Genomic DNA, 16,230 nt, shown 5'->3' with positions numbered 1-16,230 from the left:
TAACAGGGGGTATACATTAATAGGAGGTATACAGACACACTTAGACACACATAAAACACTACTTGGATATTTGGACTGCAATTGACTATCAACACTAAAACAAGTATAAATGTATGTAATCTTTCATAAATAATTTTAAAATACTTCAGTGAGTCTGAGTTAGTAATAAATGACAGTATGATAAATATCAGGAATCCTCTGTATTCAAAAATCTTATCCATGTAAACCATCGCCAATCTAAACATTAAAAGTGGTTTTCACTATATAAAGGTATCACTCTTGTATTTATACACGTTGAGTATTTTAAATTATTTACTTATATTTATGGTTATATTATTTTGAAATCCATCATTTTTCCATGTGCATGTACATGTTGTTTCCTAAGTAAGATTATGACTACCTGTGGCAGTCTAAAGACAATATTCTTTTCTTTAAAAAAACAGAAACAAATAAACAAAACTTGCCCTTCTATGCTCTTATAGTTGTGGCAATGCAGAAGTCTTTTAACTGGTCTGCTCTCACCCCCTCTTTCTTTTCCTGAAACAATTCTCTACATTGCACCCGCAGTTATCTCTTAAAATTTCTCTATCCTTCAATGATTTCCTGTTATTCTTAAAATTCAGACCAACTTATGAACATACTTTACAAAGCCATGAAAATATGGCTTCTAAATTCCATTTCAGCCTCCTCGCACCAGTCTTCCCCTGGCTGTGCTCCAAGTCCTTGAATAGTCACTATCAGGATCTCAGAACTTCGTATATGCTGCCCCTATATGGAATGTGCTGTACCCATCCTTTTGCCCATTTAGTCTCTCTTCACTTTTCAGGTAAAAGATTATCAATTCCTCAGGAAAACATTCCCTGACCCATGGGACTAGAGCAAATATTCTTGTTATCTGGGTCTATATACAATGCTACATAATTTCCCCAATAATTGCTACAGTTATAATTTTCTAATTAAAATTTTAAATGACTGGCTTAATACCTTCCCTGTTAGACTATTAGTATTCTAAGGCCACCAGCTATGTCCACCTTGTTCATCACTGCAGCCACAGCATCCTGTATACTCCTGACACTTACTAGATGCTCAACAAACCTAGGGGCCAAGCATGATACATTAACAAATCACAATTGCAGGCATGGCCACAGAAGTCATCCTGTCCTACTATGGATCTAATGCAGGAGTTGCTCCATTCCAACCAGATAACAATCCATGACCTGTTTCAATGTTTCCATTGACATTGCTCATTATCTTACAAGTGTAGTCAGCTAAAGTTTAGAAAACAAAAGCAAAAACAGCAACCAAAAATCTTTGTATTACAACAAAATCAACCCGAGGGAACTTCTCAACTAGGTCATGCCTAGACTTTTACCATACAAATTCTGTACCCATTCTGCCCTAAACATTATTCTGTGTTCTCTCCAGAGAGACGTTTTTTTCCCAGCTCCTAGATAAAGTTCTCTTGTCTTTCTTGACACTCTGGTCATAGCCCTGAATCTGCCATTTTTTTTTCTAGATGGGCTAGGATGAGACACTAAATTTCTCTAAATGTTTATTTCTTCCTCAGTAAAATGAAAATAATGACAGATGCCAGTGACATGCCAAACAGCCACCAAGTAGGATATTTTGGTAGATCAATTTGATGTAGACTTTTTACTGTGGTTGTTTCTAATCCACAGCACATTTTGCTTTGTGGGTTTAAACTTTGTTTAGATGTTAGTACTTGTTCATACAAATATGAAAACATGCAATGTTTTCCAATTGTAATGATTGTCTTGTTAGGTAAATCTTTAGAAGGATAAATTTAAATTTGAAATTGAGGACTTGCTTTTCTTTCACTTTTTAGCAGCTCTTTGCATTGGGATAGCTTACTTGAGTGTCTTCTCTTAGATGTGTAAATAAAAACCCTTTTGGGGAGAGAGGTACAACAGGATCTAACCTGAGGAAGATATTATCTCCTTATTGTCTTTGGTATGCAGAAATGGCGTCTGGGGAGGTGGTGAGCCAATTGCTTAGGATTCAAGTAGTCTTTTCTGAGTAAAGGAGTGGAGATACACTATTCCTCCAGGGAATATGGAACCTCTGGAGTAGAGGAAGTCCCAGAGAAAGTTTGCTGCTTTAAAGGCCTACTAAGAGCGCCCCCTCTGCGAGAAAAAATAAATTAATTAATTTAAAAAATAATAAAACTCATTGTGAGAGAAGGAACGAATCAGGGTAAGTGATAAATAAAAGGCCTGTCTAGGTTGTTCTAGGACTCTCATGATGTCTTTAATTTACTTTTCTAAACACTTCAAAATAAACAATGTGATAGGTGCATGCATTGGTTTAAGTTAAACAGCAGGTGCAGCTAGCATTCTATTTCATCACCTAAGGTGGCCCACTCTGGTTTTTAATCTGAATGTTCACACAACATTACTTCTGTTATCTGTACTTCTATCAAAGTCATAGGCCTTACTAATCAACAAATTAAAAATTGGCTCTCGATTGAGAATATTAATGGTGTTCTTTAAGATATAAGGATTGGCTGAAATATTTTAAAGATACTATTCCCGCATGCATAATTAATGTATAAGAATTTAGTTCTCTTAGAGATGGGGCCCAAAGCTTTAATCCTAAATAGTCTGATATCCAGCCATTGTGACTGGATTTCTAGTTGTCTGATGCTTACTGATGAGGGTAACTGGATCCTACCTCTGGAATGTTGTCATCTGCCTCTAAGGAATTTCATGCAAGGTGGTGGGTAGAGAACCTAAAAGGAGAGAAAACTGGGAGTAGGAGGAAGAGAGAAAAGGGAGAGAGTTGAGATCAGTGTCAGTGTGTAGTAGATAATCAGTAATTATCCATTGAGGGTTTCAGTGCAGCAGTGATTATCATGATTGATCATAGACTTGAATCTGGGTAAGGAAGGGAAAAAACCCTCAGGTGACTAGGGTAAGTAAAAAGGTAGTAGGATCAGTGGATGACAGGTTCCAGTGTGGTCAAAGGACTATTAAGAGTTGGGAATATTAGAAGAAAATAGATAGAAAATAAGTAGCATTTCTCAGAGTGTTGAATGCTAGAAACTGAGAATGTGGAGTGTAAAATCATTCATAGTTCAAGGTTTAGGCTATGACCATGAGAATGGGTGGTGAAGGTCAGATATTCAAAGGATCATCTATGTAAGATTGTTGAAATCATCAATAATTATGATCATCAGGGTTGGCAAGAGTCATAGTAAATCAGGAACTAAAATCTCCAAGGAATGCAGAAGAGTGATGTGGAGGACGATAATTAACTACATCTATAAAATGCAACTCCCAAGTCTGCGTAATTTTGGTCATTTATCTGCATAAGTGATACTTCTTATATCATAGAAACCTATAAATATCTGTCTTACTTTTTTATCATGTAAAACTAGCCTAGCTTAGCACACACAGATCAGCGGCTTAACATACAACACAAAAAAAGTTTCATATAATTTTTTCCTAAAAAATACTGTTATATACTTAGAGAAATAATAGTAATGTCATAACAGGGCATAAGAAAGGAAAGAACCGAGGTAATTTCTTTGCAATTTGGGTTTCTAATAGTTCTTTTGAAAAATTCTGCTCGAAACTATTCAGTCTAGATCACTATATATATATACCATAAAAACTATATAATTTTTAAAATATACTGCTCAAGACAGGTAAGCCTAATAGTTAAGGTATCAAAAGTTATTAATTAATTCATTCATCCATCCATTCATTCATTCAACAAGTGGTAATCACATCTTCAGCTAGGTACTCAGAGTAACATAGCCTTTGCACAATTAGTTGACATGTGTGTATCTGTCCATAATTACTATGGTGAGTTAATTTGTTTTAAATTACTAATTACAGCCTTTGAACCTCTCAGTAAGATGGGGATTTATTATTGCCTTGGAATCAAAATAATTCATCTAGAGAATATATAATAAAAGTTAAATCAATAAAAAGTCACCATAATAAAAATAAAATTCATGGCAAATTGAAAGTTTAAATAACATGTTTAATTAAAAAGACCTAGGATCCTCTTTTATATAATTAGCTTTTGCCAAGCATGGAATCAAAAAGTATGATTTTTTACCCTACTCACTGGCTATAAATCTCATCCTTGAATTAATTTTCTACCATATAATTTTCTTTTATACTCTCTAGAGAAAAAAATATGTTTATATATCTGTAATATTTTAAACAAGTTCTATATAGTGTCTTTTAAAAATGTACTGTTTAATACAGCTCATTAGTTAACTACTTAGCTATATTCTAAGCGAACTGCTGCATTATAATAACTTTAAAGTGTGTATTTCTTCTTCTGGAACAAGAGGTTCTTATGCAAATTCAGTGTAGATTTTCCAGGTGCTATGACAGATTCTTTAAATAACTGATCTCTAATCTTTACATTAACACTGCAAGGTGGGTTATTTTCTGCAGCATTTTATAGATGAGAAAAACTGAATCTTAATGAGGTTAGGAAGGTCACAAGGTTAGTGACTGTCAGCTGGAGCCTCTAGGATATACGTTGTGCCAGATAAAGTTTGCTGCTGTATAGCCCAAGGTCAGTGGCTTTTCCACTCTGCCACATGGAAGTGATAATTATACTGCTAGTAATATTAATAGCTAATATTTATTAAGTAATTAAAAATGACCAGGTATGTGCTAAGTAAGGCATTGCGTATTTCTAAATCTTTAATAATTTTGTGATTAATATATTGAGATGTAGAGAAGAAAAGTAATTTGCCTAAGATCATACCAAAAATAGGCAACTTAACACAGACACACATCTAGGCTCTCTCCTTTAAATTTTGAACTCAAATTAGAAGGCAAAATAATTAACCTCAATATATGCTTTACTACAATATGAAAGTATGAAAGTGGAGTGAACATGGATGATGAGAAAGTTGAGATTGTTTCATTTACCTCTGTAATTTGGTAGCTCACGTATTTTCTTCAGGCTTCTGCAAAACTCATACAACTTAAAAAATGGTCTTTTGGATATTTAAAATTTCATATGATTTTAGGGAGAATTGTTCCAAGTGAAACAGATGCCTTGAATGACAGACGAGTTTGACTTTACTTATAGCATGGATCTTTCTCTGGTCAGGATTGTTTACTCTTACCCAAAGACAACCATAACGGGGATTCACATCCCCATTAAATTAAATTCAATGAATTAAATTCAATGGGTACATTTAATTAAAAAAAGACAGGAAAATAGTGAAAATGATGTCATGACTTTGCTCCTAACATGGGTAAATTACCTGTTCACAGCTGTGCAGTCTTTCCGTCCTAGCTATTCAGTATGTAAATGCAAATATTTGGTCACTACTAGGCTTAATACCAATACGAGAACATGGGCTGCTTGTCAAAACTCATGACTACTAGTGCACATGATTTTCAAGAATTTGCTACTGTTAAACTATCTGAGAAAATAGATATATCATTCAATTTATTTTATGAGAAGCATTACTGATCTGGTGTTAAAAATTTAACTTCATGCAGTGCCAGTCATGCTCAATAAACATTTACTTTATGAAAAAAATGAATAAATGAACATAAAGTTGGTGTGTCTCATGTTCATTCCTCACAGAGTCAGTGTCAAATATTTTACCAATGTTTAGCACAAAGTAAGCGGCAAGGTTGGATGATTCAGCCACTTACCTGAAGAGTGTCTGCACGTTCACAATGGTTTTGGCATCTGCCATGTAGTCTTCCTCGGCACTCATGGTGCTCTCTTTATCCACAACCACCATATTAGCAGCAAAGGTCACTCCACACCTGAGTAAGTCATCTAGGCTTTGATAAAAATCAACAGAGAAAAACAAACATTAAATAAATCACAATGTTATAATCAGTGCTAAAGTCTAGCACTATCCCCTGTGCTTATATAAGTTGCCTTTAGAGGTGGCTTTTACAGAGTGTGCACAGGTAGCTATTATAGGGAATTATGATACAATATTATCTACCAATATGAAATAATTTTTATTTTGGGTACTTTACATGTCATAGATCTCAACTGTTTCAAAATATGTGTGTTAAAATATTTTCTTTAATAATTTTTATTAATTATATACATGAAATATGGAATACATCCATTTTGCAATAAAATAGAGCATGTTAGAAATTTGTTTTTACAGTTAACATACTACTTCAAAGACACATTTACATTTTTTTACTTCTAAAGTAATTTTGGCAAGAGAGGAATAAATAAGTGCTATGTTAATTTAGATAGTCAAGCCTAATGAAAAAACATACAACTATGAAATGTTTATTTTTAAATGTTTATTATTCTTTTATGTAAGACTTATGTGCTATAGATTGGTTCTACACAACCAAGAGCATATAAAATATACAAATTCTGTTGTATGCAAGCCTACTGTTTAGCCAGCCTAAGTTTTTGATAACCTGATTTCTTTGGCTGGATGAAGTAATTGCTAAAGTAGGAAACACATACCTGTGAGCTAAAATAGAGTCAGTCTTCTTCCCTATCACTGACAAAAAAAAAAAAAATCTTACCTATCATTCTCCCAATGAATTAAAAGAAAATGTTTACCGTTAAAGCTGAAACAGGGAACCATTATTCTCATTGCCTCTGCTTCATGCAAACTAGAAAAGTAGAACTGAATTGGATAATGGAGACTAAACTTGAATGAGTACAAGAATGTTCTAGGTACAGAGTTGATTGAAGACAGATAAGAAAAGATAGGTTAATTGATTTCCGTATCTTCTGATTTATAATAGGATGTTTAAAGCTTAAAGAGCAGTAGTTTCTCTTAGGTTTTTAAATTGAAGAGTGAAGTCCCTGAGGATCTTTTCCAAGTGCATGATTGGTTGAGTTAGCCATGTCACGTTAGAGGGAATTATTTTCCTTTTATGGGAAGGCGGGAGGCAGGATTTCTTACTCTGTTATTAGGCGAGAGGGTATTACCAAAGCCTTGAGTCCAAGATCCCCAGGAGTAGTCCAGAAAAAATATTTCGCTTGAATCAGGAACAATGGTCTGTGGCAGAGATTTTATGGCTAAAACTGTGGAAACAGAATGTTATTCCAAATAAATTTCCTATGATAAGAGGGGCCAGGACCATAACATCCAACCACTATGATGACCTTCAAGTTTAAATGCCTAGGGATACTTGGGTCTTTCTTTTATTCAGGAAATTTATCATAATTTTTCTTAATTTATTAAAGTACATTAAAAAAGAAAGAGTTAGATGGAAAATGAATGTGTTATGGCCCTTATGGACCATCAAAATGACACTTAAGTCATATGTCTTCACACCACTTTATCATAATTTTACATCACTTTCTCATATTTCAGCTTTCACAATCTTTTTTCTTCATTAATAAAATATCTCCATTATAATTACCTATATAGGAAAAGGAAAGGATAGGGCAGTCGAGGATAAGAGTGACTGGATAAGTATATATGCATAGAAGTGAAGATAGGAAAGATGAATATTTAATCATCAATAATTCAATGACGTTGAAGTGAACATTTGACCAAAACTTCACTTTGAGAGTACCTGTGCTAAATAGCTAACTGTTACCTATACCCTCATGTGTCGGTTAATTCCAGTCTCAAAAATACTGGCTGTTATAGTTTACTCATAACCTTAGCAAATTATCATTACATATCAATTTAAATCTATATAGAAAATAGATAAATTTGGAATAATATTTCTGAACCATGTAGAAGCTTTTTAATTTTTTTATGTTTTAAGATTATATTATTCTTTTTCCATTTACTACCGCACTTAATTTTTTTTTTAAAGTAGGCTGCCAACTTATTCTTATAACTCCTGTCCATCATAATTTCTGCAAGGCCATTGCCTTGTTTTTCCCTCAGCATGGCTGCTTTACACAGTGTGGCCAGCAGATGGCAGCACAAGAAAGTCAATCTAGATGGAAAACAAGTTATAGGGATAATTGGCAAAGCCTCCCTTTCTATCCCTCTCTAAGACCCCTTTTTGCAAGGACTAGAATGTGAAACATGTAAGTGTAAAGAAGTGTTCATAAATGTGTTTTAATTCATTCAAAGAGGTATTTTTAAAGAAAGATTTCAAACACAAGCAAAAGAGGAGAATTGTTAGATGAACATAACTGTCCCCAGACCAACAATTATCAATTCGTAGCCAATTCTGTTTTATTTCTCTCCCTAGGAATTTGATCCTTTCAATTATTTATTCTCTCACCATAAATACTTTTACAGAGGAAGAATCCACTTCATAGTTTACATCAAAAAAGGTATACGGGACATTTATTCTTTAGCTTTTAGATATACTGTTTTTCTAATAAATTTTAACAGAACACTATTACCTCAAAAGATTTCAAAAAAGATGATTGGTTATACAACGTGTGTAGAATTTAAATAGTAATTTTAGTACATCTAACTACAGTTTATTTACTTGGTTACTATTATCATAACTGATGATGTAAATTATATTAATGTACAATGGAGGCTAAACATATTTTAGACTGGTTGACCTTTAATGTATCCACAGCACTAAATACTTTCAAAGTTATAAAACTTTGTTTCCTTCAACATCTACAGGATAAAATGTAAGCGTTAAAGTTCTCAATTGGTAAATTTTAGCATTTTATTTTGAAGGCTCTGGCTGACATTTTTTAGAAGTGGAAAAGTAACATATATTATTTCAAGTATATCGGCTTTTTGATCTTTTATTTTTATATATATTTTTAATGTCACCATAATACATGTATAAGAATTTGTATTTAATTACTAATGTATTAAACACATATGACCTTTTAATTAACAAATATTTTAGAAATTATAAACTCTGACATGTGACCAAAGTAAACTCTAAAGGAACTGCTCCAATTTATAAATCTAAGTTAAAATGAGCATTTCTAAATTATTTCAGAGTTTCCAGAAGTTATCGTAATGCTATCAATGCATCACAATATTGCAAATTTAGTTTTCTCTACCACTATGTCAATAGTAATAATGTTGTTATAGATGACACAAAACTAAAACAGCATTAGAAACTGAGCAAAACTGACAAAATTGACATGCAGCAAGATTTGTTTTAATTCAACCATAGATTACTACTTAGAAAGTTTAATACAAGATGTATAACACGAGAACATAAGCTCTACATGCAAAATATATCATATTTGCAATACCGACACGGCAAATTACACTCATCATGCAGTAACAAGGCACAGCACATGACAAACCACAGGACACTACACTAGTTAGTGTGCCAAAGATTTTGTCACCTACTTGTCAATAGAGCCCACCATGTAGTAAACCATTGGAAACCAACAGATTGCATCCAGAAAATGCATATCTGGCCTAAGTAGTAGATGGATTACAAAATGAAACACAATGTCACAACAGTGGCAGCACTTCTAGGGAAAGGAAGTAAGTTGACTTAGTTTGCATTTCCAAAACTCAACACTGCTGACAAAATTAATTTTCAGTGCTTTTTTTCTTAACATTAACTAGAAAATGTCATTTGCACTTGTTATGAATCATAAAATGCCCTCAGAATTATAAAAACAAATTGTATTTCAGCTTTCTAAATCAGAAACATTATGGCATAATTCTACAAAAATACAGAATTGATATTCTTAATTATGACTAAGAAATCTTATAAATGAATTTAAAAGTTATCCATGCAGAGGAGGCCTTGTAAAATAAAAAACTAATGCATTTTTTTAGATGATCTAAAGCAATGGGTACTAATGCCTATTAGTGAGCAACTATTAAGCATGTCTATTAAGAACTACTTTCTCTAAGGGATATATGTATAATCACAACATGCCCTATATAATATATCAGTATGTCAAATAAATATAGTATATATGCTTATGCAAAATATGTGTTATATAAAATTATAATGAAAGTAATGCATTTTTTAATTTATTGATATACTCAATATATATTATTGAGGAAACATTTATGACTGAAATCTTTACTTATATACATATTTGAGGAAAAAACCATAAACCGGAAAGCTTCCTTAGAAATTGCTTAATCTATAGTATTCATTTCACAAAGTTATTAATTCCCTCATGTATCTATTCACTCAGCATATATGTATCCAAACATTTTATTTAATAGACATTTTAATACATTCAGGCATATGCAAAAGAATATCCTGTTAACTTGTAAGAAATACAGATTTTAAAAATTCATGTACAAAATCATACAATTCTATTATATATTTTAATCTGTAAAAACAAACAATATGTTATATTTAGGAGGCAGAATTGAGGAACATTTCACAGAGCTGATATTTAATTTGAATGTTAAAGGATTAGTAGAAGTTTGTTCAGCATATGAGGAGGAGAAGAAAATTCTAGGCCAAGAAAACTTTAGTACCTACAAGCCTCCCTGGCTAGATGAACTTTTTGTTCTCTCCCTGACTTATTTCTCTCCTGTTGGTCATCCTTCTAGCTCTTTACACTCTGAAGGAAAAGAATGCTCAATACAGTAAAACATTTAAAGAAAAAAAACTTGTAAAGAATACCATTATTTTAATTTTGATTAAATTTCTCCTATCATAAATTTTCTTTGTAGTCATTAAAATGACGCAATATTATTACATCTTACGATTGTACCACAATTCATTCTTAAAATCCTCAGTTACTTATTTTGTAAGTTATTTTCACTTTTTTCTGTGAAATACTGCAGTTATCAGTTCTTTGCAGTACCTTGCTATTGTATTTAACACTGGTATTCACATCTTCCGAGGACTTTCTTTTCTTTTTTTTTTTTTTAAGCATTGATTTTTTTTTTATCATTATCCCAAAACATTTATAAAAGGGATATTAGTGGCTCACAGCCTATAAAGAGTTTTAAAGATCCTGATATATGTTTTCAACAAATATTATAACCAAATATACACTCCAGTAGCAGTCTCTGATAGTGCCTTATGGTAGAGATTTCTAGTTATACTCTTTCTAGGCACTGTCCTGCTTCTTAAAATTAGCAGGGCTATTTTAATTGCTGATTCAAAACCCTCCACATCTCTCTCACCCTGTCTTGTAATTGGAGAAGCACATAGGAGGATGCAGGTACCACAAGAGTGGGGCAACACTGAGCTGTTGCGGTGATCTGAAAAATCCCTTCGCCTGTGTCTTGAGGTCACTGTGGACAAAGTAAGTCTTGATTTTATGCCAACCCTTCTACTAGAGTTAAAAATGAAGATAAGTCCTTTCTATTTTGTTGCTTTGTCTAGCAGAGAATATAAAAGCTAACTGGCCATCAAATTTAATCATTGTTATGCTTTAAGAAACTCATGAATTTCAGTCACATGCAATTCTACCACAAATATGTACTTACAATGGGCAAGCAATGTGCCAAATCCTTGGAAATTGCTTTAACATCTGTATTGTGGTAGCATGGTTCATCCTTATATGAATTCAGCTATATTACAAGGTAAATGAAGTCACCTGAACCCTGCTAAATATATAATCCTGATGAAAGATATCTAGGGTAAGTGGTCTACTATGCCGTATTCTTTGCAAAATTTAATTTTGTATAATAGATAGATTCATCTATTACAGCTATTGAAAAAAGGTGGCTTAAAAGGAAATCTGAAACATAAAGAATAAATAAACTCTGCATTTACATGTATTATGCCAGCTCACCTAAATACATTGTCAACAGTGTTCATGGCACCTACCTGCTTAGTAATTGAGTAACATAAATGATATAGGCTCATAATGAAACAATTTTTTTAATCATTGGGAGGCAGCTAATTGGCAAGCACAACCTTTACATTGGGAAGCATTATTATTGAAAAATATTAAACAAAAACATAAAACATCCCTAAAACTAGATGTCCTTTTCCTACATTATGTCCCCAAAGTACCGATGAAGAGTTTTATATTTAAAAAATTATGCGTAGAATAAAATGTATGCATTTTTTAAAATCTGACTGCTAAACAGAGAAGGCTTATTTACGTTAGGAATTACATTAAGGAAAAGTGGTGACAGTGATAGACAGATTTAACTATATAGCTCATTACAAACAGATTAATAAGAAATAAATATCGAACAATTGTTACTTATACAAAATTTGTAGACCACAGTTGCTTAATATGTAAAGAAGTATTTGATAATCAATTAAAAAGGTAAACATGACAAAAAATAGATCCAGGGAAGAATAAATATACATGAATCGAAACAAAACAACATAGGCTGAAACTAACTGGTAATAAACAAAATAAAAATTCAACAAACACAAAAAGTAACTGATGTTAGTAAACAGAAGAAAAATGAGCACATTCATTAATGAGTCTTAACTGTAATTCTATTAGAAAAGATGATGACCTATGAGCCAAAAGCCTCATATTCTTATAGAAATTCTCATAGCAAAAGTTGCCATCCAAATATTAGTCAGTGACTGTTAGGAAGTAAAAAAGGTTTGTAAATTTGTATGAATTTGTAAAATTCAAGACCATTATTTTGTTCCCATTTAACTAATAACAATAAAAAATTAATTTCTTTATTTCAAGTTCAAGAAATGAGTATAGCATGCTTTTATGAGCACAGTTTATTTTGTGAACATTTCCTAATTCCAGTTTTAAGTAGTTTATTACTTGCTAGACAATATGAAAGTAGTTTAATTTCAGCTACTTAAATAAGTGTCCTTTTTTATTAATTGGGTTTTCATATAAATCCATCCATCAGTTTGAATAGTGACAGTGTTAGTTTCTTGATTGGCAGAAGAAAAAAATGATGTTTCTTATCTTCATTTTATGAATCAGATATTGCACTAGGATTTTATATACATTATCTACATCATCTCACAATAGCTTTTTAAGATAAATGTTTTAACCATTTTACAAATCAGAAAAATGTGGCTTAAAAAGACTCAGTAACATTTAACAGACCTATCAAGAGCATAAATTTAGAACTTATCTCAGATCTGAATAAGTCTACAGTTTGAATTTAAAAAGTAAGAACACTGACATCAGGGATTTTATCATTACTTTTAAAATAAGCTGAATTTTACTTGGCACCATATGTGGAAAGAAGATTGGTTTAATAAATGGATAGTATGAAAAAGACCTTGATAAATATTAAGAGCAAAAGCCTGGATCTTTCACTTCATCTTTATGTAGCTTTGGATAATGTATTCTAGCTTTTGACTTGCTTTTCTATCTTTCACATGAGATGATGTTAAAAATGACTAGATGACCTTTAAGGTTGGGGTGGTAATCAAAATATTTAAAATCAGTATGGCACAACAGACCAAACAGAACAGATGGCCAGCCAATCAGAACTGACACCAGCTCTAATGAACCAGTAGCAACTGAAAGATGCTTTTCAATATGACTGAGTTTTATTTAATTACCATTGAGATCTAGAAAGGTTTATATTTGAAAACATTGTGAATACTTATTTTGGCATATTATGTGTATGAATATTATAAATTTAATTTACATTTTAAAATTCCATGCTTATTACATCTGCTATTATTTATTTCTGTTATATTGAATTAATTGGCGTTTTGACTAATTTTTTAAAATAGCCATGTACTGAATACTATTTTCAGCCGTACTTATGTGAATTTAAAGGAAAGTCAAACCCTCAAAACTAACTAATAATTCTAGAAGTGTATGCAATCATCATTGTAGGAATTTCTATAACATGGAAATATTGTAAAGAAGAAAGCCTCATTTTTTTGTAATATTGTAGGATAGATTGCAAAATACTCTCCATTTCAGAGCAACAGGCATCTAATTGTTAAAAAAAAAAAAAAAAAGAATTGCATAAAACTTCCTGGAACATTGTTAATTGGTGTTTAGTTTTAGTTTCCTCATTCTTAACCAAAGGAACAGAGGACAACAAGTAAGAATATTTGACACTACTTTCGGGAAGTACACAGAAAGCTAATAGATTTTACAGCATGAACTTTCAACCTAACCCTTTGAAATAAAGTCAAACCCTACAAGAATTATTTAATAACAATATAATGTGGATTGTTGGATTCCCAAATATAAGCCATTAGGAAGGCAAAGGGAACTTTTAATGCAAAAATAAACCAAAGTTAAGATATATTCTTGTTTTCAAAAAGTATGAGCAAGCAACATGTATTTTTTTCATATATGAAAACCCTGTAAGTTGAAAGAAAAATAAAACAGAAATTTCATAGAAAGGTCTAATTCAAGAACTGACCATGAAAAAGGTCATTCACCTTCTTTGTGTCTCTTTTACATCCTCTTAAAATAAGAGACAGTGTTGTAGCCACCTCACACAGCTTTCGGTTTATTTAAATGTTTACATCGTAATTTGAGATTTTAAACTGCTTGGCACATCTCTCTAAGATTAAATCATCACTGTAATGTAAATATGTGACTTGTGCAACTAAAATGTAAAATAAAGTGTGTAGTATGATGACTGACATGTAGTAAATAGTCATTATAATTATGAACAGAGGATGGAGGTAAATAATATTAACTTTATTAAATAATCTTTATGGTCTTATTCAGATGAATTACTATCTGATAAAAGCCACATCTATATTTATAGAGAAATACTAACCAGTTGTCAGTAATTAAGAGAGGTAGAGTTTTCAGATTATTCTGTGATTGATCAAGGAATGAAGACTGGCTATACAGTCTTCATTCCTTGATCAATCACAGAATTGATTTTATAAAGACATTTGTGTAACCTGTTTATTCAAAACCAAACATAAAGGGATTGATTTGGTTATAGCTACTCTAAAATCTACATAAAACATACAAGTAAAACACTTCTTCTTAGCTCCTGTCACCTGTGTGATGGTGAAAATGGAGACTTCGAGATTTGAAATTAGGTTACCTAGCAAGACTGAAGATTGAAAATGAGGAGTCCATCTCTGTTCATAGAGTGAACTCCAGTCCAAAATATGAAGAGACTGATTTTTGGTAGGGAGGTTTACACATCAGGACAAGAAACTTTATCTTGAAATTATGTGAAGAGGAGGAAAGTACAGTTTTGTCCTTAGTCCTATCAGAAAGATGCTGTAAGCACAGTTCCACTTTTTTCTCAATCCACTTCCTATCTTCCTGTCTGTAACCTGGTACCTGAATTGATCCAGTTTGATCCAAGCCATACAACATACAGCTACTCTAAGGCAATGTTTGCAAATGCCGTTGTCTTAACTTCCACTTTCAGGGCAATGGACTCATCATAAGCAAAAGAAGCCAAAAGCTGACACATTTGAACTCACACAGTTAGGCATCTCTCCTGTGGCAGCTCAGCCAATTCCTTGGAGCTTCCTACCAGAGATGCTTCAGAATTAAGATTATGTTTGAAAGAAGTGATTTACAACCACTGTATTGCCATAGCCATCCCACAACGCAACTTTGATTGTTCTAAAATTTGTTTTAACAAACTTTTATTTCTTCTGAAATTTGGTCCAAGTTTCTGTTCTCCTTAATTTACCCTAAATATGCCTCAGCTTTCCTTAGATGCCAAAGTATAGAAAAAGTCATTGAGTAATCATATCTGAAAATTCTTCAAATGAAAATTCTACAAGTGTGATAAATTTTTGGAGTTTATTATTCTTATAATGATGATTCTAAGAAAGTTGCATCAATAAGTATTTTGATATTGGTATAGTGAGAATAAACAACACTATAAAGTTATAATGTATTGGGGAGATGTCTCTCTTACGAAAAACTTTGATAATTTTGAAAGGCAGAGACAAGGCAACAGAATTTGGCCTCATTTATTAATAGTTCATCTTGACATTTGCATCACATTGGAATGGATGAGGAGAGTGAGAGAATCCTAAAATATGGTATTAATCTAAAGACCACCTGCTACTAATTTCCAGTCACAGAGATGAATATTATAATTTTAGAATAAAATGGTTTGACTGTCTCATTCAGCGACCCATATTTATATTTGCATAAGAATTTTGAATTGCTTAAGTAGTCCTATTTAACAAAAGTAAACCAATCCAATATTTTCCAAATAAATGCACATGGTAAAGCATTATTACTTCTATTATGTCATAGAATGTATGGTTTAACAGTGGTCCGATCATAATAACCTCTGATGATGCTTTGTGTTATAACATATAAAAATGGATCAGTAAATGCTTCTCTGATAATTAATGGTTCTTCAGAAAGACAAAAAAATTTGTCCAGTTTTGGCAGAGATTTGTCAGGCTAGTTGATTAATTTAAGGCAAATTGCAGTAATTATTTCAGTGGCCTGTTTCCTGTGGTATTATGAGTAGATGACCACTTGTAAAACAGTTTTAAA

General features: G+C 32.2%; 1 protein-coding gene across 12 annotated transcripts in view; it reads right to left on the bottom strand.

The window, feature by feature from the left end:
• The window catches only part of KCNT2 (potassium sodium-activated channel subfamily T member 2), a 393,821-nt gene that overhangs the window by 94,011 nt on the left and 283,580 nt on the right, over window positions 1–16,230 (bottom strand). For 8 of the 12 annotated variants that reach the window (XR_008510934.2, XM_054523897.2, XM_054523917.2 and 5 more), the window contains 2 exons: window positions 9,242–9,313; window positions 5,661–5,795 (listed from right to left, as the gene is read on the bottom strand). Coding sequence is in view for 11 of the 12 variants with exons in the window: in XM_054523897.2 (XP_054379872.1) it covers window positions 5,661–5,795; window positions 9,242–9,313 (207 nt within the window). In the remaining variant the exon portion in view is untranslated. The remainder of the gene's footprint in view (window positions 1–5,660; window positions 5,796–9,241; window positions 9,314–16,230) is intronic. The other 4 variants (XM_024239215.3, XM_054523922.2, XM_054523931.2 and 1 more) reach the window with 1 other exon arrangement.

Source organism: Pongo abelii, chromosome 1, assembly GCF_028885655.2.
Source record: "Pongo abelii isolate AG06213 chromosome 1, NHGRI_mPonAbe1-v2.0_pri, whole genome shotgun sequence".
Lineage (NCBI taxonomy): Eukaryota > Metazoa > Chordata > Mammalia > Primates > Hominidae > Pongo > Pongo abelii.
Note: the sequence above shows the minus strand (reverse complement) of the source record. Positions and strands in the feature narration are given on the sequence as shown.